Source organism: Anser cygnoides, chromosome 1, assembly GCF_040182565.1.
Source record: "Anser cygnoides isolate HZ-2024a breed goose chromosome 1, Taihu_goose_T2T_genome, whole genome shotgun sequence".
NCBI lineage: Eukaryota > Metazoa > Chordata > Aves > Anseriformes > Anatidae > Anser > Anser cygnoides.
The window spans coordinates 110294613-110321696 of record NC_089873.1 but is presented as its reverse complement, the minus strand read 5'-3'; the positions used below and the strand labels follow the sequence as shown (position 1 = coordinate 110321696).

Here is a 27084-nt window from a genome sequence, read left to right as displayed (position 1 = left end):
ACAAGATTGTCTCCTCAACATTTCTCTGTCTTTCTAGTACAGTTTCACAGTGTTTTCACAGTTTCTTTGCATTCCCCTCTTTTATTTCAGCAATAACTGGATCATGGCTTCTCTGCTTGCTTTATACAATTGCTGGAAATACAAACAATTAAATGTGAGTATTTTGAATGCATTTACAGAATGTTTTGGAAAAAAAAACCACACTTGCAATGCATATAGTTCACTTAATGTATATACTTTTTCTGTATTTGCTGAAAATGGTATTCTTAAAAAATCTGTAAATACTTTGTTAGAAGAGTACAAGACTGCTATCAATATGCTTAATCTTTTAAAGTTAAAAGCAGTAAAACAGTAAAAATAGTTTCATTAAAACAACACAGAGAGCCCAACATGAAACAGTTTGTTCAAAATATTCCATTTAACAGTTATTCTCGGAGAGCTTTCCATGCAGACTCCTTTTTAGAATAATAAAAATAGTCTATAATTAGCATCTGCACAGAGAATGCAGGTCAAAGATAGCTATCTTATTTTGTAATAACTATTCTAGTCAAGTTCTTTGCATACAAAAGCCTTTAAGAATTGTGTGGAAGTGTAATATGATTTCAAACTTAGCTGCTTCTTAATGATTTTAGTAATTCATAAACCAAAAGTTTACACCTATTTCATTAGATGACGTGTTAGAGTAATCCACATTCTTACATTACAATGGAATTCCTTCTTCATTTAATGAAACTATAGTACAACTGACTGCTGACAATAACCTGCTCTAACATTACAAGTTTACCTCTTCTGTTAGGATATCACCACTGTGTTAAAGAGCTCTGTGGAAAAAAATATAGGGTTTCAAAAGTTAATTTGCAAAAACTCTCTGAAATAGCATAAGCCAAAACTCATTATCTTCATCTTAAGAGTGTTTAACATTTTATAGTTGCATGATGATAAAATCAAATACAGAGAAATTAATCTATATTAAAAATGACTCCTTTTGGTGATTTCTCCATTCAGAATGTCTTGTTGTTTTTGTTGTTGTTGTTTCTTTTTTTTTTTTTCCAGTAGGAAAAAAACCACCCTATATTTATTTTGCTGTGCTGATTTCTAGAATAACTTTGAGTTATAATGAAAAAATGAATACAACAACTTAGAAATGCTGCATTTGGCTTAAAGGCATTGCAATGCAAATAATCACATTACAAATAGTAAGAGAGGAAGATGATTATGATTCCTCATCTTAAAAAAAAACACAAACTTGTAATGGGGGAAAAGTACTGTGCTACAAGAAGAGAACTGGCTGTTTAATTAACAGAAGAGTAAGATTTAATTCCTGTGTAATCACTCATTTATCATGGCTTACAAATACCAAACTAGAAGATAGTCATGGAAGAACTAATGAATATTCATCCTTGTACTGCCATCAAAAATAAAAGTTTAATGGAATGCCATTCTTCCCCACTATATCCTATTCAGGCATAAACCTGACATATTTCAAGTTTACTTCTTGACTTTAAGTAGACCAGCTGCTGTAACCATAGTTTCATGCAAGCAACTACTTATTTTTAATCTGGTGATGGTAGTATTGCTGTATCTGTGAGTAGATCATCTCTTGTTTGCGGAGTGAAACATCAGGGAAAGCACAGAGGATTATAGGTCTGCACTGCCTTTCCCTTTTCTTCCTGTGCTTTCCTAAGCCCATTTTCTTTAAACTTCTTTGCGTCTCTAAGATGAGCTATGGTAGGCCACTGAGACTGCTGTTAACTGGAAGGACTAAGGGGAAAGATTTAGGATATGGAGCCACTGAGGACAAGAGGGAAAGACATGCAAAAAAAAGTGCTCCTATGCAAAAGCATATCCATATCTTTATATGGACAGTAGCAGGGATGATTGTTATTGCAATTTACATTACTTAAGTTTTGATCAAGAAGACCTGTTTGAATATAATTCCATACTTAGAGATAGAAATGTTATGTTTGAGGTGGTCAGAGATGCCATAGCATATGTATGGGTTGAATCTATGTGTACACCAAATTGTTGTCGTGTATGTTCTCGTAAGTGCTGAAGACTGGAGCAGAGAGCTGTAGAGTGATTGTTCTGGTGTGATCGGGGCACAGCAATGAGACAAGTTGATGGAAATCTATTTTGTAAAACTGCTAAAGCAGATTCCACTTAATTAATGAGCTTAATCACCAAAACACATATTTCACACTCCATGTAACAAATTTTAGTTCTGAAAAACGTTGATCAATATGCTATGTATTTTAGTTTGTGCCCAGACTAACAGCCTGGACTACATTGAATCAATCAGTTTGAAAGCTTTGCTCTAAGTATGAAGAATTATTAGCAAACGTGTAAGTATGTGACAGCTACACTTTAAGGAGTAAGCTTTTTCTTGTGCAATTTTAAATGTTACCACACCTAGTTTTTTATAATGTTCTGAGTATTGCTCTAACAGCTGTCCATCCTCCAGATACAGTAGGCCTTGTCTCCTTTCTACTTCTGTGGCATTTTGTTAATTTGTTTTGCTGCTTCATGTTAATTGCTTTAACTGCTGTCTGGAAAAAAAAAAACTGATTTAGCTGGCAGATTATCTTCTTGTTTTGCACTTTGAAACTGAAAACTGCAAGTAGAGTTTTGAGAAAAGAAGAAAAACAAAACAAAACAAACAAAAAACACACTTTTTTTTCAATGAAGCTGTCGCTTATGGCTGTTTAGAGACAGAGTATGCTGTAAATTGCTTGCCTTGCTATAATGAAAGAGATTAAAGCGAGCGTTGTGATACAACATAATATCTCTATGAGACTGTCAAAATGTTGCATATCTAATGTGGCAGCCAAGCTAGAATCAGGAAAGAGAGAAAATGTGAGGCTAAAAGAAGAAAACAGTAATACATTTTACTTGTTCTCAATATATTTTTTTTCCTGAATATCCCCCCAATCTGTTGTATAGTTTTATCTTTGACTTGCAGAGTACAGTATTAATGCTGTTTTTTCAACTGAACTTGAAAGATTACTGTCACTGAGCAAGCAGGTCAGTAGCAATCAAAGGTACATTTCTAAAAAAAATCCACCAAAGTAGGTGGCATTGTTGGATGTTTCGTGATTCAGATTAAGCAACAGTGGAGAACATGACAGCAAGGATGCTGGTGACGGTAGATTCAGAATTGTATTTAAAATATTTGCAAGAACATGTAGTTAGTTATACACGACACTGTCTTATAAAGAAATTGCTGCCTCCAGCCATGAATTACTGCTACCATATCAGTTGTGCACAGGCATGTGTATATGAAGCTGTACTTTAAGACAGGTCACTGAAGTAACACAAATAAAACCCAAATCCCTCAGAAATACTCATTGTGTAACATGTATCTGTTGAGTGATCTTGTGTTCAGCAAATTGTAGGGCTCTGCTGCAGTGGTCTGCCCGGAGGGTGAGTGGTAAGAAATGAGGGAGATGGGCACACGAAGGGGCAGGCTTTGTTAGGGCCATGCTGCTCCTGCAGTGATCTGTCAGCAAGCCCAGGACTGGGCTGGAGCCACGGGGCCAGCAGCAGCCATGGTTTGTCATGTACAAATTGCCTCTGGGTCACACATGGTGGTGTAAGAGCACCAACAGGATTCCCATTGCTTCACAGGGCAATCTCCCATTTTCTGCATGCTATAAAATGCTATTCATGGTTTTCCTGAAAGTCAAACAGTTTTATGAAGACTTATGCCTTACAATTATTTTGGCCAGTTTTTCTCTGCTTCTATTACCTGTCCCTCCTCCATACCACAGACATGCTTAGTGTTGTGACATGCCAAAAGCCTCTGGCCTTCGGCCAAACCCTTCCCAGCGTACTTTTCAGTCAGAAGGCCTTGGTTTTGGGGCACTGACAGATCAATAGCTCGGGGATTAAAGCAGGCCCGTAAGCCCCCCGCCGGCTGCCGGCAGGGCCATGCTGGGCAGCTGAGCATAATCCCCAGCCAGGCCTCAGCTCAGGCCCCAGCATTGTGGTGGGTTTGTGATTTTTTTTTTTTTTCTACCACAGAAGCCTCAAGTAAATACACAGAAGTAAATGATGTTACAGTTGTGAGCCAGCTGTGGCATCATGTATCAAAAATGAGCTTGAAGACTGAACTTTGTAATTAACCCCAGATTGATGCCAATGTTGTTCCTCTTTTCTGCTTTTGTCCAGGGGCTGTAGATTTGGCAGGTGATCCCTGAGTGAAATTCCCAGCAGCTTCAGATGTCTTTTGATTTCCACTGGGGGGTAAAGCTTTGCACTGTCACTCTGCGGCCAGGGATTACCAGAACACAGAGGGCTATGGCCATGCTCCTCCCAAAGCCTGCAGCGTGCTACAAGGCCCAGGAGGCTTTTCATCCTCATTGTACTTCCATAGCGGCACCAAGCAAGTGGAAGCAGGGAACAGATATGCTACCACTATTTTCCAGAACCTTAATAAAGAGTTGCATATATTCATACAAAAGATTTAGAGATTAGAATTTAAATTAGAGACTGTCAAAGTAATGTGCAGTATCAAATGGAATTTTACTCTAGTCATTCAAGTCAAGTGAACAGCACATTCAAGAGTGACAGAATAGAGCTTATTTCTTTTTCATTCTCCAGACATTTCGAATTGACATCCTCAGAAACTAAAATATTCTTCTTTCTATATTCTTATTATACTGTACCTTGAAAACTTTTTATTTTTTTCAATTAAAAAAAGATTATGTGATGTAATCAGTGACTGCATATGAATCCTCAAGCCATAGAATAAAAAGTTAATAGAACTGGCAGAGTTGAGCTATAGTGGTGTAAGTACTAATAGCATCTTTGTGTTTTCTGAGGACCTTTCACCTCAAGACTATAAACTGTTATATACACACAACTGTGTAGCCTACAATATGCCCACTGCGCTAAAAAATAACTTGTGTTTAACTTGTTTGAAAAAGTGAGGAAGCACGATGTTTGACTTGCCAAAAATCTGTCTCTATCAAATAACATGATGAAGGGCAGCACAACCACTGTACACTCACACCTGGTTTTCTGGATGACAGCCCTGGCGAGTAGGGCTGCCAGCACCAGGTGCCGCAGCAGCAGGAGCCGGCAGCCCTGGGGCTCACCTGGCTGCAGCCGATTGCGGCCGCAGTGGAAAATTCCCTGCCCATTACTGTCCGTGGCCAGTATTAGCACATTTAATTTTTTGGATGCTGAGTTTAATTACAGCTTTTTATTTATTTATTTTTTAATGGCACTATGTCAGTGTAGCTGTTTTGACACTTGCATTCTTGGTGGCTGTTTTGTCTTTGCCACTGGGGGATCTGGCTGACAACCATCAGAATTTTAAGACATGGGAACAAATCCTGAGTTATTTCACAAATTGTAACTTTGCCTGGGCCTCGCTCCCGGCCCCGCGGTGCCGCCTGGCGGTCGAGGGCGGAGCGGCGCCCGGAACCGAGCCGCCGCCGCCGCTGTTTCCAGCGGAGCCGGGTGGAAGCGGCACCGGGGCGGCGGGGCTCGGCCGCGAAATGGCGGCGCGCTGGGCCGCGCGCTGCCTGCGGGTCGGGCGGGAGGGACGCCGTGAGTGGAGTTGGGGGGGCCGTGTCGTGTCGTGTCGTGTCGGGCCGGGCCGGGTCGGGCCGTGTCGTGTCGTGTCGGGTCGTGTCGTGTCGTGTCGGGCCGTGTCGTGTCGGCTGCGGGCTTGTCCCGCGCCCGTCGCTTTCAGGGGCCGTGCCCGGGGCGGCCGTGCAAGGCCGGGTGACCCCTTTACACTTATAACGCCAAATTAAGCCTTCGCTGCTTAAGAGGGTTGCTTCCCTTTGCTTGTTTGTTTTGTGACTTTAGGCATGCTCGTTAGCAAGAGCTGCTGAATGTTCGCCTTTCTGCAGAAACTGACTTATAAAGAGGTTTCAAAAACTGTTTATTGCTCACTTTAGATCATTTCTTCTACCAGGGTTGATCTCCACACCAGCAGCTTCTCGACTGACATCGGAGGAAATTATTCAGATGCGCAATGAGCTCTTTACCAAAGAGAAGGAGAGACAGCTATCTCTTTATCCACGAATTGAGAAAATAGAAGTAAAGTACACTGGAAAACCTCACCCTGGCAGTTTGCTTATAATGAACAAAGCCTTATCTACTCCATACAACTGTGCCATGCGTAAGTGAACGGGTTCTTAAGCTAATGTGCCACTGAGGGTGAAAATTATGCTGCCTGTTGAAGTATTTGCCTTCCAGATTTGAAATGTTAATATTATAGGCATTGTAATGGCCAAGGTAGGGGACATGCATTCAGAACATTTGTATTTAAGTTTACAGTACATTTGTACTGTGAACTTTGTGACCTAAAATACATTCTATTGGTGTAAAATACATCAGCATAAAATGATTAATTTTTCTAGACTCTATTTGCAGCTTATCCTTCTAAGTCATTTACAGTAGTAAAACACTTGCAAATTGTTGTTACAAATGCAGGGGAATAATTTGCTGACTCTGAAGAGTAATATTAATAACAGTGCGATATGTTTTTCACTTTCTTCAGACTTAAGTGAATGGCATTGCAAGAAATCTGTGCTAGCTCTTGTGGATGGTGAAGTCTGGGATATGTATAGACCCTTGACCAAATCATGTGAAATTCAGTTCCTTACGTTCAAAGATGAAGATCCAGAGGAAGTAAATAAGGTAAACTTTCATCTTAACCTCATTGCAGGTGACCCCAAATGCAGCTCCTTGATTTTGTATACCCCTTTTAGTTCCATGTCCATCTGCCTCCTTGAACTTCGTTGTTGGTTGTTGTGAAAGTTTCAATATTTTTAATGGTTGGTTGGCACCTCACAGTTACTGTTAGTTGGACCACAGTGCGGGCTAGCTGATGTGTGGACATTCTTTTCAACCTATATTCTTGCATGATTCTATGATTTGAGGTTTAAATATCCCAAGGGAAACATCTGGCTTGCCTTTCAAGTGCAATTTTGATTATCTTGATCATCTTTAATCATCTCCAAATAGAAGACTACATTCTAAAGAAAGTAATGGTAGGGTAGACATCTAGGTTTGTGCCTAATTCAATGAAATGTTGGTGGGTTTTTTTGGATAGCTGATGTTCATCTGGTATAGGTTGCTAGGTTCTAAGTAATAACTCTGTGTTTTGTAATTCTCTTTATAGGCCTACTGGCGTTCCTGTGCCATGATCATGGCATGTGTGTTAAAGCGGGCATTCAAGGATGAGTACTCTGTGAATCTGGTTAAAGCTCCAGAAGTGCCAGGTGGTATAAATGTTTTACTGTTGATCATCTTGTCTTTCACTGCTTCTTAAATGAGTGTGTAATTATGTTACAAAAGAAAATCAGAGGCTCTTTTTCCAGTGTTTGAAGGTACTTAGCATTTTTCTGTATATTAGATGCTGTTGTTGCAGCCTTTATTTGTATTTGATGTGATGGGTGCATTGAAGTAATACAGAATTTGTATTTGATTATGTTAAGTAGCTGGGCTTTAAACTGTGACAACTGAGTGGTCTCTACATAACTGCTAAGCCGTGTGTCTGTTTTGAAGGCCATTGAATGGATTGGAGAAAAGGCAGGAGCCTATCTTCCGAAACTGTTTTTCTATACCATTTGATACACTGAGGATTAAATCTTAGATCTTTGCACTCTTTCCAGATTTCTTTTCTAAAGTTTTAGCTTTGAACTTTTAAAATGTCCAGAGTCTTACTTGGCCTGAAATTATCAGTGGGGAGAAGGAAGAAGTTCCAAGGGAGTCTATGCTCCTGGGTGCTCCATTATTAGAACAAGAATCTGATGTACCAGGATTTCTTTAACTTACATTCATCAGGCTGAAAACAATTTATTCATTAATGTACGGAAGATTGGTCTGTATGGTAACTGGATTTCAAACCACTTTGGACCACATAGATTAAGTTAGTAACTTAATGGCATAGTCTTTTGATTATGAGTTTATGATTATGATTATTACATGAGTAATATATTTAGAAGATTTGATATGTTTCTGTGAAATTTGCCTTAATAACTATGTAACCTTATGATCACTTGAGTTATTAAAAGTCACCGTTTATACATCAAGTTGTAAGATCATTGAAGTTGGTTGCTAACAACTTCTGTTCACCTGTGACCTAAAGTTCACTAAAATTAGAAAACGCAATAGAAAGGAGGTTACGTGGACTTGATGATTCTTGTGGGACCCTTCTAACTTGAGATATTTTTTGTTTTAAATAAAAGAGCCTACCACACAATTATATATTTGATATATAAGAATGTGGTTTGTTGTTTGGAGTCTTCCACGATTCATTCCCTTTTTAGTCTTTTCATCACTTGTCTTGATTGGTAGGTTTAGAGTGGATATTTCAATTCTGCCAGGATTTGAAATAATCTTGCATATACTAATTTGTGTCATTACAGTGTATGTGTAGAAATAGCATTGACTTACTAGGTTCGTAAGCTTGATTTTTAATATGTCAATAGCTTGATAAATATACACAAAAAGCACTCTAACGACTACCACAGAAATTTGTGTTAAGTACGTGTCATGGATAAACATCTTAGTTTAGCTCTAATATTGTCTGATTTATCTATGCAATAAATTCCTCTTTACAGTTGAATGGTGCAAATTTAGTATATGATGTGAAAATACTGTGAAATATTTTCAAAGTCTATTGTCTTTTTCAGTGTTTGTGAGAAGCAGTTTTGGGAAGCAGTATAGCTTTTTTTTGTTTGTTTGTTTCCTTTAATGGGTGTATATTATATCAACATTAAATTAAAGCACATTTAAAATGAATATTTCTCATTCAGTGAAACTAAAATGATACAGATTTAGTCTGCTGGTTGACTGTATTATCACAGCTGAAAATTTAAACTTTATCGATTTCTTAAGATTGTGTCTTTCTTACTAATTTTCGTACATCTGTAAGACTATAATATGGCAATGAAATATGTACTTCATTACAAATACGAGTGTTTTTCTATTTGGAATTGGAATTGCAGTGATCTCTGGAGCTTTCTGCTATGATGTAATTTTGGACAACAGACTGAATGACTGGCAACCAACAAAAGTAAGCACAATAACTTCATGCTCAAAAAGTTCTGTAGCTTACATTTTTGTCCAGTGTTTTCTTGGCGGGGGAGAGGTTAGTGGGGGGTTTGTTCTTTTTTTTTTTTTTTTTTTCTCCATTCTTTTCATAGGGTATGTCTACACCAGTATTTTATTTTACATGAGGAATACACTTCAGAAACTAAATCTCTTCATTTATCATATACTGGCTCTTGCTGAAGAGTGCTCTCAGCTCACTTACTGTACAGATCCACTCCTGCTTAACCACTCTTGCCTGGTAATGGAGATGTGACATAGGCTTACAGGCTTTATATGAGTAGAACCCTCTGACAGTAAGGATGTATTTTCACCTATTAGTTTACAGCATAATCAATTCATTGTTGTAAAAGAACCGTGAGCACATTCAGCTGAAACTCTTCTTAATAGTTTGCTTATATTTCGTGCTCTCTGCTAAATCTAATAATCTACAAACTTCTATAAAATCTAATCATGTACAAACTTATAACAGTTTTGTAGCTGGTGTGATCACAAATGTTTTACTTGTCTGGTGCCTATTGTTCTCACGATGAAGTATCAGCAGAGGTGTATGTGGCTAACGAAGCAATGTTAGTCCAATACAGATTTTCTTCAATATGATCTTGTAGTTAAAATATTTCAGACTAAGTTACTTTATAAGTGACGTAGTAAATGCAATTTCTTCTAATAACAGTTTCTTATTTATCAACAAATCTGAGTGTACAAAGCTTTGGTTTTTGGACCAAAGCAGTGAATTTCATAGTTACTCCGCAGTTTTTTTTTCGATTCCACCAGAGTGGAGGTTGTTTATAACTGGGGTCATGACTATGGGAAACAGGATACACAACTGAATATTGACGATTGGCAAGACCGCACTTGCATATATCATGTTAGGAAAACACAGGATATTTAACTCCACTTAATGTATATTGTTTCTGATGGAAGAATGCCTATTGATTTGTTCCTTAGCAATATGTTGCTGATAAATAATAAGCATTACAATCCTACAGCTGTATTCTTACATTTAGGATTACTACTAGATGGTCCTTATCATTTTGACTAATATTTAGTGTTTCCTATGCTTTGTCTATTCAGTACAGCTGTGAAACAGTGGTGACAATTTTATATGTTTCAATTACTTTTTAGGACAACTTCAATTCTCTTACAAAGGATGCTAGTAAGCTAATTTATAAAGACCTGCCATTCGAAACACTGCAAGTTGAAGCAAAAGTAGCACGTGAAATGTTTCAGCATAACAAGTAAGTGTATAAATTTGCCTTTCTTTTAGAAAGGCAATTATAAATTCATTTAAATCTCTGCATAAGATGTGATAGGTGAAGTAAGAAGGTACATGTCCCACTGCTCTGATTGCACTCAAACGCGTCTCCATTGTCTTTGTTCCACTGGCTGATTACATTTTTAATGTTCTCTCCAGAGGCCAACACCTTTACTGGAGGTAGTTTTGTGAGAAATGGAAAGGTTGTAGACTTCTAAGTTTAATATTGAGCTTCAAGATTTCATTACTTTTAAACTGAAGCTCTGGTGATTAGACTTTTTGCATGCTAGCTACTTTAAGCTTTTGCTGAAAGGCTTTCATATTCAAGTTTTTTCATATTTTGGTATCTTGAAATGCAGATTTAATCAAATGCAGTTTCTGAGCTCTACAGAAGGAAAATGGGTAAAATACACTGCCCTGTGTTATAGAAAGGCGTGTTCAAAACACTTTTTTTAGCTGACCACTTAAGCAGTGTTTTGGAAAAATTAACTGGTCCACAGCTTTTCAGTGGTTGGAGAGAAGTAGGGGAAAATGACAAATAATTTGACACTTTGTGAACCAAAATAAAATTTTGCTTGAAGCTAAAGTTATTACCAAAATAAATACTACTTTTAGCTTAATAATATTTATGTGACATACCAACTAACATCTCTTAACAATGTTGGTTGACAAGCATTTACAGCAGGTAGGAGCTGAGCAGACTTCAGATAACAACTTTAGACATTGTATGTATGTGTATTTATGTTTGTAGAAAGAGCAGAGACTGCTTTTTGCCATCTTGCAGATGACCAGTTGTTGAGGACCACACATTGCATAAGACCAGTTTAGGTGATGAGATAGTTTCTTCTGGACTTATATATGATTTAGAAAAAAATTTATTTTTCTATGTAGTATAGGTTCATTTTATCTTTCTGAAAAAAACTCTGTTGAGAGAGCATGAACCTCTGAAAACATATATGCTTTATGAAACATGTCAATACACACTGGCATATAAAATTAAGAGTTTAAATTTCTTTCAAAGCTATCATTAATAAGAACATAACTTTAAGAAATGCTCCCTAAATCAATCTGTTAAGTATTCTTACAAGAACTTGGTGTTAAAGTTGAGAAATCTGAATCTTTTTTTTTTTTTTTGTCTTGATCAGATACAAAATCGAGACGATAGAACAGAAAGCTTCTCGGAACATGGAAGGAATTGTAACATTACATAGGTGAGCAAAACTGAACTCATTCTGTAATATTTCACTGAAAAGTTTAGTCGTATTGCAAGTAGTATTTGCAAGTAAAAAGAATAAGTTATTTATGATGGCTTTTAATTTAAAAATAAAATCACTTACGTTCAAGTGTTGGAGATGGGAATGGAGCTGACTTTTGGAATGCAGTGTAAGATGTAAAGTTCTTAGGCTGGAGGAAGGAAGCTTTTATTATAGCTCAGTCTTACAATTTGTGACTCACTTAAGCTGGTGATACTCAGTTTTCCAGATGCCTAAACCATATTTGCTCTAGTTTGTTTAGGAAGAGGGTAGATGGGCTTGCCTGTTGATTGCTGGGAGAGGTTTGTTCTGAGTATCCTTTTGCTGTACATCTTCCTCTTGGCTCTCAGTTTTCTTAATTGATTGGCAACTTTCCAGGACATGAAAGGGAAATACCTGTGCAGGTAGTAAACAAACTGTTCTTCAGAATGTGTGATCTTGGGGACAAATCTTTTTCTGGTGAACGACAGAGTTAACCCACTATTAAAGTCAACGTGACTTCAAAAATTTGAGAAACTAAGGATTATCTTTCTGGATTTGGGATTTAAATTTTGTAAATTCATTTTAGGACATTACGTGACCTGTATGTTTACTTCAGGAAATCTAGAAATGCTGTACCGGGGACATTGTTGAAAGGTGTTTTGGGATTTGTGTGGATTTTCTTTCATCTTGTTTGAAGTGTTCTGTAGATAGGATTTTGCTAACCAAAAATAAATAGGATCGTAATTCTCTTTGATTATATTTGTCATAACATTTTTTTTCTTTTTTCTTTTCTTGACTCCGGTCAGGTTTGGTGACTTTGTGGATGTTAGTGAAGGCCCTCACATTCCAAGGACAAGTTTCTGTTTCCAGTATGAGATAACGGCAGCCCACAATCTTCAGACTAACCAACCTGAATTGATAAGGAGGTTCCAGGGTGTGTCTCTGCCAGTCCATTTGAGGGTAACTAATTCATTTTCTGTAATTTTTCTTTTCTTTTGAAGTTAGGGCATTTGGCATATTTTCTGGTCTTTATTCTATGCTGTGACTGTAATAATACAGAGATGAGAGGAGGATGAGTAGCAGATGACCTCAGAAAGTGATGGCCCATGATGATGACCTCATTGCGTATTTGGGGTTCAATTGACTTGGAACTATAGCAGCTATGGAATCAGAGCTTGAAAGCTTGCATCAGAGCACCCCAACATTTTTTTCAATACTTAAAGCGTGATTTTTGTTGCACAATTGCCGCATGGCTATTTCATTGCCCTTGCCTTAGTGAATTGTTTATCGTAGTGCATGCTGATCATCTGAAATTGAGGCTGCTGACAATGTTCATTCATTCAGGAAAGAACAGAACTTTGAATTGACAATCATGATGGAGTCTTTTATGATACCAAAATAAAACTTAGTAACAACAGCAAATCTTATCACTAATCTATCTTAAGGAAAGGCTCTGCAAAAATATAGCTGGAGGCAAGAGTCTTCCCATTCCTGTTGACTTGCATTGTCTTGGCCTATGGTCTAGAACATGTGTTACTGTCTCCACTGGGGAAGTTTACAAGAGATAGGTGGGCACCGCCTTCCTTGCCTCCTTTCTATGTACCTTTCCTTATCATTCCGGGTCATAAGATTTTAATGCCTATTTTTACCCGTTACCCCCTCAATGATTTCACACAGTGGATGGATGTGATCAATAAATGTGTATTCAAGCCCTCTTTAATCCTCCCAAGTATGGGCAAACTGGACACTGAGGTAATCTCTATTCAGACATTATGGATTATTGTTACATATTTGTAACATCATTTCTATAAACCTTTCAGAATCTAATCTATAGTAAGGTATTTTATTTATTTTTTTTCCTCCAGTAATATCATTTAATGACATTTATTACAGGCTCACCACACTGTGTGGCACAAACTGCTGGAAAGGTCGAAGTGGCTGGTAAGTCTCAGCGGTGAAATACGACTTATATATAAAAAAAAAACACGACACAACAACCTCTGATAGAGTAGCATTTGAATGATTAGAGATGGATAATATCCTCAGTAACATATCTTTAAGAATGGAAATGTTAACAGGTGAAGAAAAATTGGATGCACATGAAATTTAACTGCTTTGTAGTAGAAGATTTTCTGGTATTGTTTTTGATGTCTGACTGCTGAAGTGCATTGTACCATTCAGAAAAAACGTGCGGTGTTCAACTGATATTTTGTACTATTTCAAATAACGGGAGCAAATTATGTCAGGCTTATCATCTATGACTGAAGCTATCTGCTTTTTAATAGTCCCTAAGATCTTTTTAATTATCACTTTAAACTACATCAGTATTTTTCAAATTCATCTCTAGAATTTATGTTGATACCACACGTGTAGAACTTAAAATATTTTTTTCCTGTTTTAATCATGAACACGAAATAAGAAAACTAAAAATTGGAGTAATGTATTTATACTTACCTAGATTTGAGGTAATAGTAAGTTTTCTGCCACAGGCTTGAGAGAACACAAGCAAACAATACTTTTAATAACTAAATGCAGAGATAAAATCTACCATTGGGTAAACCTAGGTGGAAGCTACTGGAGATGAAAGGAAATACTATCTCAGTAAACTGCATGAATGCACTAGTTTATTTTTCTCCATTTAAAATCTGCATGGAAAATAAAAGTTTCTTGCAAACATTCTTCTGTCAAACAGTGTTACAAAGTTGAAATGGGCTTATCCAAGAGAATCTTTATGCTGACTGAATAAAAGCAAAAAGGCCATTTTTTTCAATAAATGGAACAATAAAATATCAAAAGCTGTGTATAACCAGAGACTGACTTTCAAAGCATGATTAAACGTAGGGAATTGTTATGAGAATTAAATAGCAGATGGTTTGAAGTCTTCAGAACAAATATTTTATTTACTTTTGTGGCAAAAGAGAGAAAAAATACGGTATGCCTACTGAAATTTGTTAGCCAAGGATGTTCTCAGAGTCTAACCCATAATTTTTTTTTTTTTTAAATTAAATTAGTTTGAAGATGCTTCTTGTCCAGATTGTTTACTTCTGGAGACAACAGTTGTTTTTCTTGCTACACTGACAGTGTGAGGGGAGGGTTTCCAGGATCTAGAATTACGTCATGTTTAATAAAAATAACTATTTCGTTATTTTTATGCAGGTCACTGAAGAGAAAATTGTGGAAGCAGCAGCAGAAAGTCTTGAGGAAAAAGGTGGAACTGAAGAAGAAAAAACGTTATCAATCTAAATTAACCTCTAAATGTACATAATAAAATATTTGTTTTTTTACATGGCTTATTTGTGCTACATGTTAAACTGTCTTCATTAATTCACTTGAATTCCATGGACCTGAATCATGGATAGGTACAAAGCCAGCATCATATATTTCAGCCTACTTTAATTTCAATTTTCTGTCCCTGTTAGAAAGGCATGGATTTTTTTTAAAGTCTCATTTGTGTTAACTCATTTTGCAAATCATTATCTCAAGAACAATCATACGTGTCCAGATATTGTCCCTTCTGATTAGTGTGCTTCAGGCATCCTTTTTTAAGTTGATACAATTTCAAGACCACGTTTTTAGGCTAATTCTTTACATGCCGTGTTTCTTGCTGGAGTTTCCCGATGAAATTCCACTGATTTCTTTGCCTACTGCATTAGAGACAAATAATGTCTTAAACAAAAACTTCCAGAAGGCCATAAAGGGTTACAAAAGGGTTACTTCCCAATTTTGATTTTGTCAGAACTGAAATTAGATTCTTTTGTATTTGCTGTTCAAAAGACACCATTCAGTAGCTTAGCGCAGAATTACCATTGCTTTATGAGTACAAAAATAGCTGAATATAGAAACTGAAAAGTTCTTTGAGGTTATTAATTGTCTGCTGTACAAGAGCAGTTAATATCACTTTTAACGATCATTTTCCAGAACAGTACCAGGAATGTAGTCTTATGCACATCCCCACCATAGTAAGATTTATTATGCATTTTCATTCTTTGATATTTAAATACTGTGGCTTCAGTTAAAGTTTACAAGGGTTTTTTTGCTGGATAATGTTTTCTGACACTGTTTTCATTACTAGCTCATTAGAGCTTCTCTCATACCAGAAACTATTACTATGTGAAGTGCAAATATTTTCTCTGAATTTTATCCCGCTTACTACTTTTACCATTAACTGCATCACTTGCTTTCTAATTGATTGATACTACAGTTTTGCAAGAGCAGTAAAACATTTAAGTAAGGAAATCTTACCTAGCTTAATGAATCTACAGTAACTAATAAGGAAATAAATGCTAAATGTGTCAGAGCACAGAAGAAGAAATACAAATGATAAAAGCTGATGAAATTGCACAAAGTCTACTTAAGTTATGTGTTAAGATATGTTTGCTCTTAGGCATTTCTGTGCTTGTCACAATCTAGCTATTCAAATTTACTGTCTTACGATGAAGTCTGTCAGTATAGTAACAGACTATGCCCTCTAGTATAGTTTCATGTTAAGTGCAACACATCCTTGAAATATAACCCACACCCTCCCAGATCATTTGAAGAACTTTTTTTCCTCTCAATTAGTATTGCAGATGATTTTTTAATAGTGTTGACTTAAATAAAAAAAAAAAAAACAAACCACAGATTCCGGATATAAGGTTTACTTTACGAATACACCCTCACATTCTATTTATTTTCTTAAGACTAGAGATGATCTCTCTACTGAATACTTGCGTTTCTTTTGAACCTAACCTGGAGTATACTTTGGCTTTGGATCTGTTGCTCTGGTACTACTGAAAAAGCAGACATTGGTGAGAAAATGTGTGCTTTTTTTTTTTTTTTTTTGAGGTACCTGGTGTCTCCGATTAACCCACAGTGAAGTGGGAACTGATCTAGGCCTCCTATTCTGAATGTTAAGCCGGTTATATACCCAGCTTAAAATGGGGGGGGGGGATGACAACCCAACTTTCATAGTGTAAAAAAAACCAAAAAACAGAGGCAAATCGCTAGGCTAAAAGGTGTAGGGAGTAAATTTCTCTGTCCCAGCCTTTTCTGTTTGACTGCTGCTCAGTCGGCAGCACCGCTGCGGGCTGCTGGCCCTGGGCAGGCCTCAGAGCTCTGGGAGGCGAGGTGCTGCCTCCCCGTGGGTGAAGCTTTGGGAAGGGGACTTTGCAAGCGTGGAGCTATGCTACTGAGAACTGTTGAGGCTGTTGAGGGCTGCCAGCTGAAGTTTACTTGAGGTTAAACCTTTATTTTTCCCCCCTTCTTAGGAGTTTTGTTTGTAAGAAGGTGGGAAGGTGAGCTTCTCCAGAACTTGGTGCTAACTCGCATCTTGGCTTAGGTGGTGGAATCCAGAAGGCAGGTGCTCGTCCGGGAGAGGTTGAGCTGGAAGGTGTGTTTGGAAAGCAGTAGAAGACAATAGCAGTTAAAAGAGAATCAGGTAACAGAAGGTAGTGTCTGCTTCTCTCCTACCACCAGCATAGTGGTGACAGCACTTTTCAAAGAAGTAGATATAGATTCAGTTCCATATCCAGCCAGAGAGGGAATCAGAGCCATGGTTACAAGAGGAAACATCTGTGGGGTTGTTTTGGGATAGGTCATAAGTTACTCTGAAGTCTCTGTATGAAGTCTTCATACAGACTCTGTCTGTATGAAGCGACGCCATTATTACGAAAAAGTCCTGAATTGGACTAAGCATGAGAACAAATGTAAACGCTGCTCAGCGATGATGGCATCCATAGAGCAACAGGGACATATATATGGTCCTTGAGCTCAGAGCCTCCTGTATTTTATCGTTACTTTTAGGCATATAAAATGCCAAAATTGTCTACCCAAGAGGAATGTTAAATGGCTAGGCTATGATAATACCTCATTTGCCTTTTTGCTCTAAAGATTTCTGATCTTTTGTTGTACTGCAGGGTGTCACCCACCTGGTTGGCTCTTTGGGATCTTTGCTCAGACACACATCTGGAAGTATTAAGTGATCTATGTACCAAACTTAAAGCTGTGGAGTAGTATAAAGGTACCACAATGAGCTTGGGTATGGCAGAGCTCTGTCTGAGTTTAGAGATTTGTGTGCCATGGAGCCTGGGCCCACCTTTTACATTGGAAATAACCCAAAGAAGCCATAGTAGGTCTGTTCAAAAAGAGACAAGAAAGTAGATACTGTTGTTTTTCTATGTTGAGTGCTATAATCTAGAGACTACAGGGATTAGGGGAGAGTAGATAGACAAAAGAGACTACAAGAGTGAACAAAATCATCTCCTTAGCTATTTCTCCCTCTTATTAGATTAGTTTTCAGGTTTAAAGAGGAAGTTTTTACTGTGTTCTTCAGCAAAAGAAATGCAGATCCAGCTAGAGGTAAGGAAAATTCTAGGAAGACACCATACTACAAAATACAAATGGTGGAGAAAGGGGAAGACAGGGAGATTTTAGGCCAACGTACATGAGCAAAAGACGATACTAGCCACATTCTGATTACAGGGGAAGGGGGGCGGGGGGAGGATCTCTAGCCTTCTTCATTGTTGTATATCTCCATAGTAGCTCCATTGCTTTCCACATTCAACTTGTGCCACCTCTACATCGTGTTTGAAAGAAAGAAGATGACCCTAAACTTTTACAAATTGCAGAAAATTTGCTCTGAGCCTAGGACTCGTGAGCCTTCCCTTTCATTTAATGGTTTTAACCAAAACCGAAGCTTTGGACCATGGTTAAAGCTAAATAGTGTATTGATTGTATGAGGTGATGGTTGGAAGGTTGAGCTGAGTAAGTTTCAGTCTTGTGTACACATTGTCCAAACAAATGAAATGATTTTTTTTTTCAAATAAATACTCTAATCCATGTTTTCATGGATTTTGGAAACAGAAAAGACAATTATGATCTACTTTGGCTTCTTTCATAACAGAAGGAATTAAATGTCAAGAGAGATTTTTTTTTTCATACTAAGGAAGCAGAATTCTTCCCTGGGAAATTGTACACTTTTGAGTGATGAAAATGCTTGATAATCAGCAGACATTGAGTCCTTTATGAACAAGTAGAATGAGCTTTCTTTTCTATTATAACCTCTGGGAAGCAGTAATCTCTTAACTGCTGTTTGGTAATTTAGCTAATTTACTCAGTTTATCACAATATTTTTTTATACTTGAAGTTAGTAAACTTGCTAGTGCAGCAATATTATTTTATTATTTTTTTCCTAAAGGAGTCCAAACACAGGAACTCAATATCACAGAGGCATTTGATGGGAAGAATTGGTAGTGTATATTTCTTGAAGAACACCAACCATCTGAAAATGGTAATGCTGTCATGCTGTGGTCTTTCATAAGATTTAACTTCAGTAATGTACAGCATTAACATTTTTTTCAGAGTAAAAATAAAGCCTTTTTTTTTTTTTTTTATACCTGCTAATATAATATCTACAACTTAATGTGTCTGTTTATCTGGGGAATCAGCTATGCAGGAAAAAAATATATAAATGGTATAATGACCATGTTTATAATTGCTATTTATTTCTTAAGTTCACAGATCACTCTTCATTTACTTTTTAAAGAGAGAAAACATAGGAGAACGTGCATATGATTTTTCTAGTATGAGTTTTCCTCCTTAAAAATATCCTTTCTATGGGCTTGGGTCTATATAGGACAGAAATGGGGGTTCCAGGCTGGGTAGTGGAGAGGTAGGGTGAAATGAGTAAGTCAGATCTGGTCATTGTGTGAGTACCATGCACTCACGAGCACTGAGGTTGGCACTGTACTCCAGGTACACAGCTCTGATGTTGACTAAAGGCTCTGAAGAAGAGAAAAAAATCCCTTACTGGCTGCAGGTTTGGGGTGCCATGCAGTAAATGAGTCTTCTTTTAATACAACAAAGATCCAAGTAGTAGTATTTTCCTTTTGCAAGCACATAAAAAATGTAATTGCTTTAATTAATAGTCCATTTTAATCTGTACATTCGATGGGAATTTAACTTCTGGAGATAAACTCAATACCATCTTCAGATTTCTGCATTTCACAGAAGTCTTTGCATTAGGTTTCCTCTTTGCCACAGCACAGTTCTCCACAGGCTCTGTAGCCATGCCAGGGCAGCTTCGGCTTTGCCACCAGTTCACTGGTAACTGTGCCACCGAGAAGGAAAGCAGTGGTGACCTGCGACCCATGAACTTCCTGCACCTAGGAGCTCGGGGACCACCTTGGCTTTATGAGAAGAACCAATACTTGCCTCAAATGGATGGTGAAATCAAGATGTGCTGCACTGTTTCACCCTAGACTCAAAAAATGAAAATTTCTATCGACTCGTCTCTTCCTCCACAATTTCCTCCCCACTTTCAGAACTAATATTCCAGCAAAAGGAATTGGAATGTGCCTTTTTTTTTTTTTTTTTTTAACAAATCAAGGAACTAAAAACGAAAAACCAAAACCGAACTGTGCTTCACAGCGTTGAGAATCCTCCCCTCAGAGCTATGGCTCTGACTTTGGAAGGGATGAGCTGGCTTCTGCATTGGGTGGGCACAGCCCCTAGTTACATACATCCCCAGGGGAGCCAATGACCTTACAGCCTGATTTGGAAAAGAGTTACACCCTGCAGCAGCCCTGTCTTGAGTGGAAAAACTGTGTTCAGTGAGACTGTTCATATGTGAGACCGTTTTATATGTGAGGCCATTGATTCATAAGCGTTTGCGGTCTCAAGTTGCTCTGTAATTACACTGCATGCCGGGGGTTCACAGTTAAAACAATGGGAACAAAAAAGTGTATGCATATTGATACAGCACAAACATTAACCTTACTTCTTTTCTTACTTAACAGTGAGTGCTTTGGGACTTTTTTTTCCCCTCTTATGCTCCCCCACGACTACTCATTAAGCAGATTTAATTAGAGCATAAGATAGAAAATTTTAAAGACTGGCTCTGGCAGTTTTTGCGTGCCTGTGAGTAGTCAGTATCTATCTATTTTGACCTTCCACAAAACAGATACAATGATAGTTTCGTATCACTTAGGAATTTCTGGAGATTTTTCTAAAACCTTAGAATGCGCTGGCAATTGCAAAGTAAATAAACATATTTTCATTTTCTCCTAATGACTCATTAATAACTGACAATCAAATCTCAGAAAAGCATTTTTGGTTAGTCTTTCTCTAGCATAGAATAAAATTCTATAGAAATTAATAAAATACACACTTATGCATGCCAAAAGTTTAATTCATCGAATTTCTTTCCTAAATAAAATGAAATAATGAAATATTTGTGTTGGAAATAAAAACAGAAAACCTGAAAAGCAGTAAAACAAAATAAAATCTGGTTGCTGAGCTCAGAATACTACACATTCTACATCCTACTAAGGATTTATTGATACACAAAGATGCTTTTTTTCCCTACTTTTTCCAGTGCCTTTAAACCTAGCAAACAGTCTAGCAAGCATGTCTGTATGCAGAACAACTTGTCTTTTTACAAGTAGAGTGGAGGTTTTCTCGGCGTGTTAGTGACTGATTCATGATTTCTGTTCTCCTCCCACAGCAGCAGTTTGTTCCATGTGAATTCTGGTAAGAGGCATGATACAGTGTTAATGCTAACATGTAGGAGTCAGTCAGAGGTAAAAACCCCTATCACAATTAGCATTAACAACATACAGCCTACAGAAGAACTCCAGAGACTGGAGTATGAGACATAAAGAACTGAAACCACCGTTTTTTCCTTTTGATATACCTATAAAAAAAAAAGAGAGAGAGAAATGCATCTAGAAATTACGTCAGAAAGAGGACAGACATCGGCGTAAAAAGATAAAAAGACAAAATAAATTCAAAAACTTTTAAATACAAAAGAATCATCTGCTATATATTTAGAAAAAGTCAACTATGCAATTGTTTTGAAGTTATTTTTAAGAGAGAAGTAGAATACATTCACTATTCTTTTCTGAGGGACTTTTATTTCCATCCTTCTGTTAATTACATTTTTGTGCTGCTTTATTTGCACTGAACAGAAGGAATATAGACTATAGTCTTTCCCAATTTTGTGCCCCTTTAGGCACCAGTTAATAAAGACTTCTAAGCCAAGCTTCTCAAAATATTAAGAACCCAAAATAAATATGTGATCAAACAGAAATTGCCTGGTTTTATTTTTACGTAAATAGACAAAGTGACCATCAGGAGAGCTGACTGCTTAACTTGATAAAAGAAAGAGAGCTAAGAATTAATCATAGTTTCATCAGTATGCCGTGTCTGTGATTAAGCAACCAAAGTTCCTTTGGATTCTGGAAAAAGTGAGTAGTCTGTGGAGAGAAAAACTGCTGGATAGATTTAGTTACTGATCTAGGATCCATGGACAAGCCTCCTACATCCTTGTTACAGTAGACTAGAATGAGATTAATAATTGTTTCTGTTGAGTAAGTATATTGTTTGCTAATCTCTTCTTAATATTAAACAATCTATGATGCTTTAACCATAAAATTAATGCGCAATGATTTATTTGACCAGAATTTAACTTTTTTTTTTTTTTTACTTCTTTCAGCCTACTGTGAGTTCTCTCCTAAAAACAACAAAGGAAAACATAGTTTTGTGAATCAATAATACTATAAATTATTTCAAAAATCTGCAAAGAAATCAAATAATGAAGTAGAAATGCACTCAACAGAAGAAAGATTAGAGAATCCTGATTATCTTTTTTTTTTTCCTTTACAATTTTCAGTTACTTACATCAGTGTTAAGGATGGAATAGTTGAGACAGTCATTCCAAACACGTGTAAAAAGGCCTAAGTAATGACCAGTTACTTCTCTGCTAAATATGTCTTGATTGAAATATATTTTCCTTTTTTTCCATCCTTCTAAAATAAAGTATCAGCTCCTGGGCAGAGTTCAGGCTTAGTTGAATCTTGTTTGCTTTCTGCTTGTTCTCCCAGTAACAACTTTTTCAAAATAAACATTTACAGTTATTTAAGAAACAACTAACATGAAAAACTGTATGGGAAATGAGACATTATATATGACACAATTTTGGAGATCTTTTTTTTTGTATGTAAATTTAAAGAGACTTATGTACATTTATAACTTCCCTACTCTAACTAACACATGTTTTAAGAGGAAGTTAAAATGTCATAGTAAGACTGTGATCTAATTTAGAGATTTTAGGGAAATTACCTTTCACTTTGTGCCACTCTAAATGAAACCAACCAAGTATATGGTTGTGATAAGTAAGAGGCAAGCAGAAATTCCAAGATGAATATAAAATTTTGGTAGGCATAAAAAAGTGGTTTAGAAATTTCCAAACCTCAAATTTAAAATGATGATTCAGAGCTCTGTTGAGTGTTCAGGCTAAACTCCTACTGAAGTCAGACACTGAGACCTGTGGGATTACATTTGCATTTGTGGGCAACGAAGTGAACAGTTTCTAAACCTGCACATCAATACTCCTAAATGGTGTGGGGGGGGGGTCAGGGGTGCAGTTCAGGGAGGAGGATGGGAGATGCAAGATAGGGTATCCATTGTGGGTCTTTCTCATTTTCTCTTTCTCACTTTCTCTCTCTCTCTCTCCCCTTTCAAAGAAAGCAACCAAATTAATTCTGTCAATAAAAGCTATTGAGTGGATATTATGGATTGAACCTGCTATAAGCAGGGATTGGGATGTGATGACCTTCGGAGATCCTTTCCAACCTAAATTATTCTGTGATTCAATTATTGCACTTTTAATGTCTCTAAGTCCCTGACTCCTTATTCACTTACTGTCACTCAGTGGGTATACATCTTTAGGAAAGGCTTGACGCAAAATGCCTGTTCCTCTAGTGGGAGCCCTACACTGGCTTCACTGAGTTGGACAAGAGCTTCAGTACAAGAAGTTTCCATGACTTCAGAGTCTGTTGCCCCAAGACTAACACATTTGTAAATTTGCAGATCTTAAATGTATTACACATTACTAATTTTTACACCATGCTTCCTAAAAACTAATTCTTACGTATCTTTTTAAGGTTTGCTAGAAACTCTGTAAGTTTTGCTAAAAAAAAGGATATTTTATCTGTGGTTTGCAGCAGCTATTTGTGGTTGATAGCACTTTCCTCTTCGTTCTGCTTTTTACTGCATTTGGTGTTGGAGAAAGAATATTTTTGAAATGGATGGCTTCAATGGATCTGATAATTGTTTCTCTAAAGAAGCTGAAGGATTGATTTATTTGCACTTGTCTACTTCCAACATTACTGTTGAGCAGTAAGGGAAGTGAAAGGCTTCGGGGAGCAATAGCTTTCTGCAGCTTTACTTCTGAGCATCAGCTCTTCTAGGCAGAAGTGGGTAAGCAGTTTGTTACAGCCACTGACAAGCCTTTGTCTTTGGTGCTTTTCTAATCCCATGGTCTTGGATTTAAATAATGGGATAGTTTTGCCTAGACTGGCACCCTAGCATTTTAATCTTGGGTTTAAGAGCTGCATTGCGTCTCTAAAGTTGCAAACTGTTCTGCTCCTATGTGCTAAAGGAAGAAAAAGAATCGTGCTTTATCCGGAAGTGGTGAGAAACGGCATGTGTTTCCTCTTGCTGAACCTTTGTAACAGCCTTTTGTACATCTGTCAGATTTCCATTACATGAACAAATACATGCATTGCTGCCTGTCTTCTCACTCAGCTCTAAAAATGTCGCCTTGCTATCAATGGAAACGATGATCATCTACTCATGCTTCAACACAACGAAATAAAATCCCCCATTGCTATCCTCACAACATTAATAAAGATAAAGCTCATAAAATCTGGTGTGATTTCTCTCTTCCTCTTTCCAGCACTCACTCTTCCTTCAGTTACTGGCATCGACATAACATGTTTATTCTCCCTATCATATCAGCTGATCTCTTTGGTCATCAGCTCCTATCTACTCATCTACTCTTCTGTTCCTTCATCTGCTCTAGTGACCTCAGAAAGATAAGTGTGTTTTAATTTCGTTTTCAAACTTCACATCTGCTTTCATTGCTATTGACTCCACAGAAGGTGCCCATGTTAAAACTGATCTCTTAGGCTAGACATTCTACCCCTTGTCTGACCTACATGTGAAAATGTTCCACCTTGCCTTTTTGTGCTTGTCCTTTCTTGGTTCTCCTTCCGCCTCTGTGGGTGGCCACAGAGTTGTCTCTGTATTTCAGAGCCTTCACTTAAGCATTGACTTTGCCTGTTTCTCTGAGAAGTCCCTCTGGATTTCTTAGTAGCAACATTTGACTAAAGACATATAAACTGCAACACTTAATTTTTCCTCCAGAGTCATCTCTGCTTCAGTTGTTCTCCACTGGCATTCAATTCTTACCACCACCTCTTCTGCTGATAACATACAGAATTGATCTATTCCACCAGAGATGTTCCTTACTATATTTCATCTACTCCTCACACTTTTTTTTCCAGGCCACCCTCCTTCAGACAACACTATTTCTCCACAGTTCCTTTTTCCTGTTTCAAACACCTCCTAAAGGTCAGCTTCTCCTAGGACAGCTTCAAGAAATCTGCTAGTGCTTTCTGAAAAGCCTGTGGGTCAGTTGGGATAAACTGAATGGTTAGATGACTTATTTTGAACTATAAACAGTGAAAAACAAGCATTAAAATAGTAAAAATTTACAATATTTCTCTACTCTTGTATACACATACATGTATTTAATTTCCTGTCTGTCTTTGCAGTATCCTTAGTATGTGACAATGTTTATCTCTATTTCTGTTGCAATATTAATGCGTCTGATTAAGACTTTACAGAGATTTGTGGCATTACTGGGAAAACAAACAATTTTTACAGACAATAATGCATAAAATAGCCTTTCTCAACATCTTCCAGAATATGTGAGAATGGACATCACATGTATAGCTCTCTTTTTAATTCATGTATTTTTCAAAAAAATCTTTGAGGCACTTAGTCCACTCAAGTGTAGGTAGCTCATTGTTCTGTAATGTAGGCATTTCTTTGGTCAGTAAAGTAGACATGATTAACCAGTTTGTCCACATATTCAGCCTATATTCAGATTCCTTTCAGAAGGAGTACCGCCAGTACAGTTCAAACTACTTAATTTAAGTTCTGCATGTGCTCATTTCCACACCTGTCCGTTTGAACATCACTCTTGCCCTCAAGGGTCTGAGTGGACTCTTACACTGGGACACTGGTGGACTACAAGCATCCAGCTTGTTAGTCTAGTTACGTGATTATCCATCGGTCAGCTAGAGGGGATCCTTTGGCATGAAGATGTAGTAAAACTCAACCTTTTGTCTCTGGATTGGTAGGAAGAGGACATGCCAGCTTTGATAGTACCTTCCAATGTGAACTATCTATAAAAAACACATGCAGGTTAGGAAACTAATTCAAACTCTTCAGTATTTGGTAGCCAGTTTAGAAAGGATAAAAGCTATCTCTGAACAGCAAAAGGCAGTTAGGTCTTCCTTTTGGGGAGCCTCATCATTGCAGTTGTGCAATCACCTCCATTATGAAGCCCCTTTTCAGTGTTAGGGAGAAAAGACAATTCACCAAAGCCAGTGATCTGCAATGATATCTGTTCACAGTCATGTTGGCGGAACCAGACAGTGATAGACTCTAGATCTTAATGCTTTGAAGTTAAAGAATAGAGACCCACACTGACCACAATAGGCTTTGAAACAGACCTGGTGTGCCCTGGTCTGTTAGCTGCATTCACTTGTGTCAAAACCAGACATAGCACACAAGCACAATGCCAGATTACCTGCTCAAAATTAACTAAAGGCCTGGTACTGGGAGAAGAAACTTGAATGAGCTTCGAGGTCTTGAAAGAGATGTGCCAGTAAGCAGACTATGTGAATACCTTTGTAGGACACACGGGGTGAGACTCACACCACCCAACTGGAACTATATAAAAATAAGGTCTTTGGCTTGTGCTATCTACCTATGTATTGTCCTTAACATTCAGCAAAGAGAGAGAGAGATGGAGAGAGAAGTGAGCACTGGCCAGAGGTTAGCGTTCTTCACCTGTTTTATCTGTTTCTTAGAGTGTGACAAATTGCCCTCTGGAGATGCGCATTTCCTTTAATTTTTCAAAACTAAAATTTGGTGTAATATAGAAGAGTGGCTCTTGAATGTCTTCCTTTGCAGTCATGAAAAAAAAAAAAGTTTTGTATAGAATGAAACCAAAAAAAAATTTCCAGTTTCAGAGATGTTTTTACCCTTGAATAGCAGAAATCTAATTTGACTAAAAAAGAATCAGGGTTGACAATTAATACAATTAGCACATTCTGTAATTCTTTTGATTACCTACAAATGTCCATTACACATAAACAATACACCACAGGTATTCTGTATGCATTTTCAGAAGTACTTTAAGTCATCTATTTGCATCCAATTTATCAGAAAGTAAAACATTAAAAAAAAAACAAAACAGAAAAATACAGAATTCAAGTCTCTTACTCAAGATACTGGAAAAGCTACAAGGATGTCTATGGAGGTAGAAGAGGCTTTTCTCTGCTGAAAATTTAACTTCTAAATTAAAATGTCCTCATTAGCTCTATTTCACATTGTGGACCAAGTAGCTGGAAAATTCTGGAATATGTTTCAGCTATTTTGTCAGTTCTATAAATTAAAGACTGCCATATT

At 37.3% G+C, this 27084-nt stretch overlaps 1 protein-coding gene across 1 annotated transcript; it reads left to right on the top strand.

The window, feature by feature from the left end:
• Window positions 1-5404: 5404 nt before the first annotated feature.
• Window positions 5405-14846, top strand: MRPL39 (mitochondrial ribosomal protein L39). The gene is made up of 10 exons (XM_048045794.2): window positions 5405-5553; window positions 5927-6133; window positions 6515-6654; window positions 7139-7238; window positions 8970-9037; window positions 10198-10310; window positions 11473-11538; window positions 12369-12522; window positions 13456-13503; window positions 14719-14846. Exons 1-10 carry the CDS (start codon window positions 5502-5504, stop codon window positions 14803-14805), a joined length of 1035 nt encoding a protein of 344 aa, XP_047901751.1. The 5' UTR covers window positions 5405-5501; the 3' UTR covers window positions 14806-14846.
• The last annotated feature ends 12238 nt before the right edge of the window (window positions 14847-27084 follow it).

Bases quoted from the DNA above. Each gene is read 5' to 3' on its own strand.
- MRPL39 (XM_048045794.2), top strand. From the start codon at position 5,502: ATGGCGGCGCGCTGGGCCGCGCGCTGCCTGCGGGTCGGGCGGGAGGGA. The intron at 6,134-6,514 runs GTAAGTGAACGG...CACTTTCTTCAG, and splicing joins TCCATACAACTGTGCCATGC to ACTTAAGTGAATGGCATTGC. The intron at 13,504-14,718 runs GTAAGTCTCAGC...ATTTTTATGCAG, and splicing joins TGGAAAGGTCGAAGTGGCTG to GTCACTGAAGAGAAAATTGT.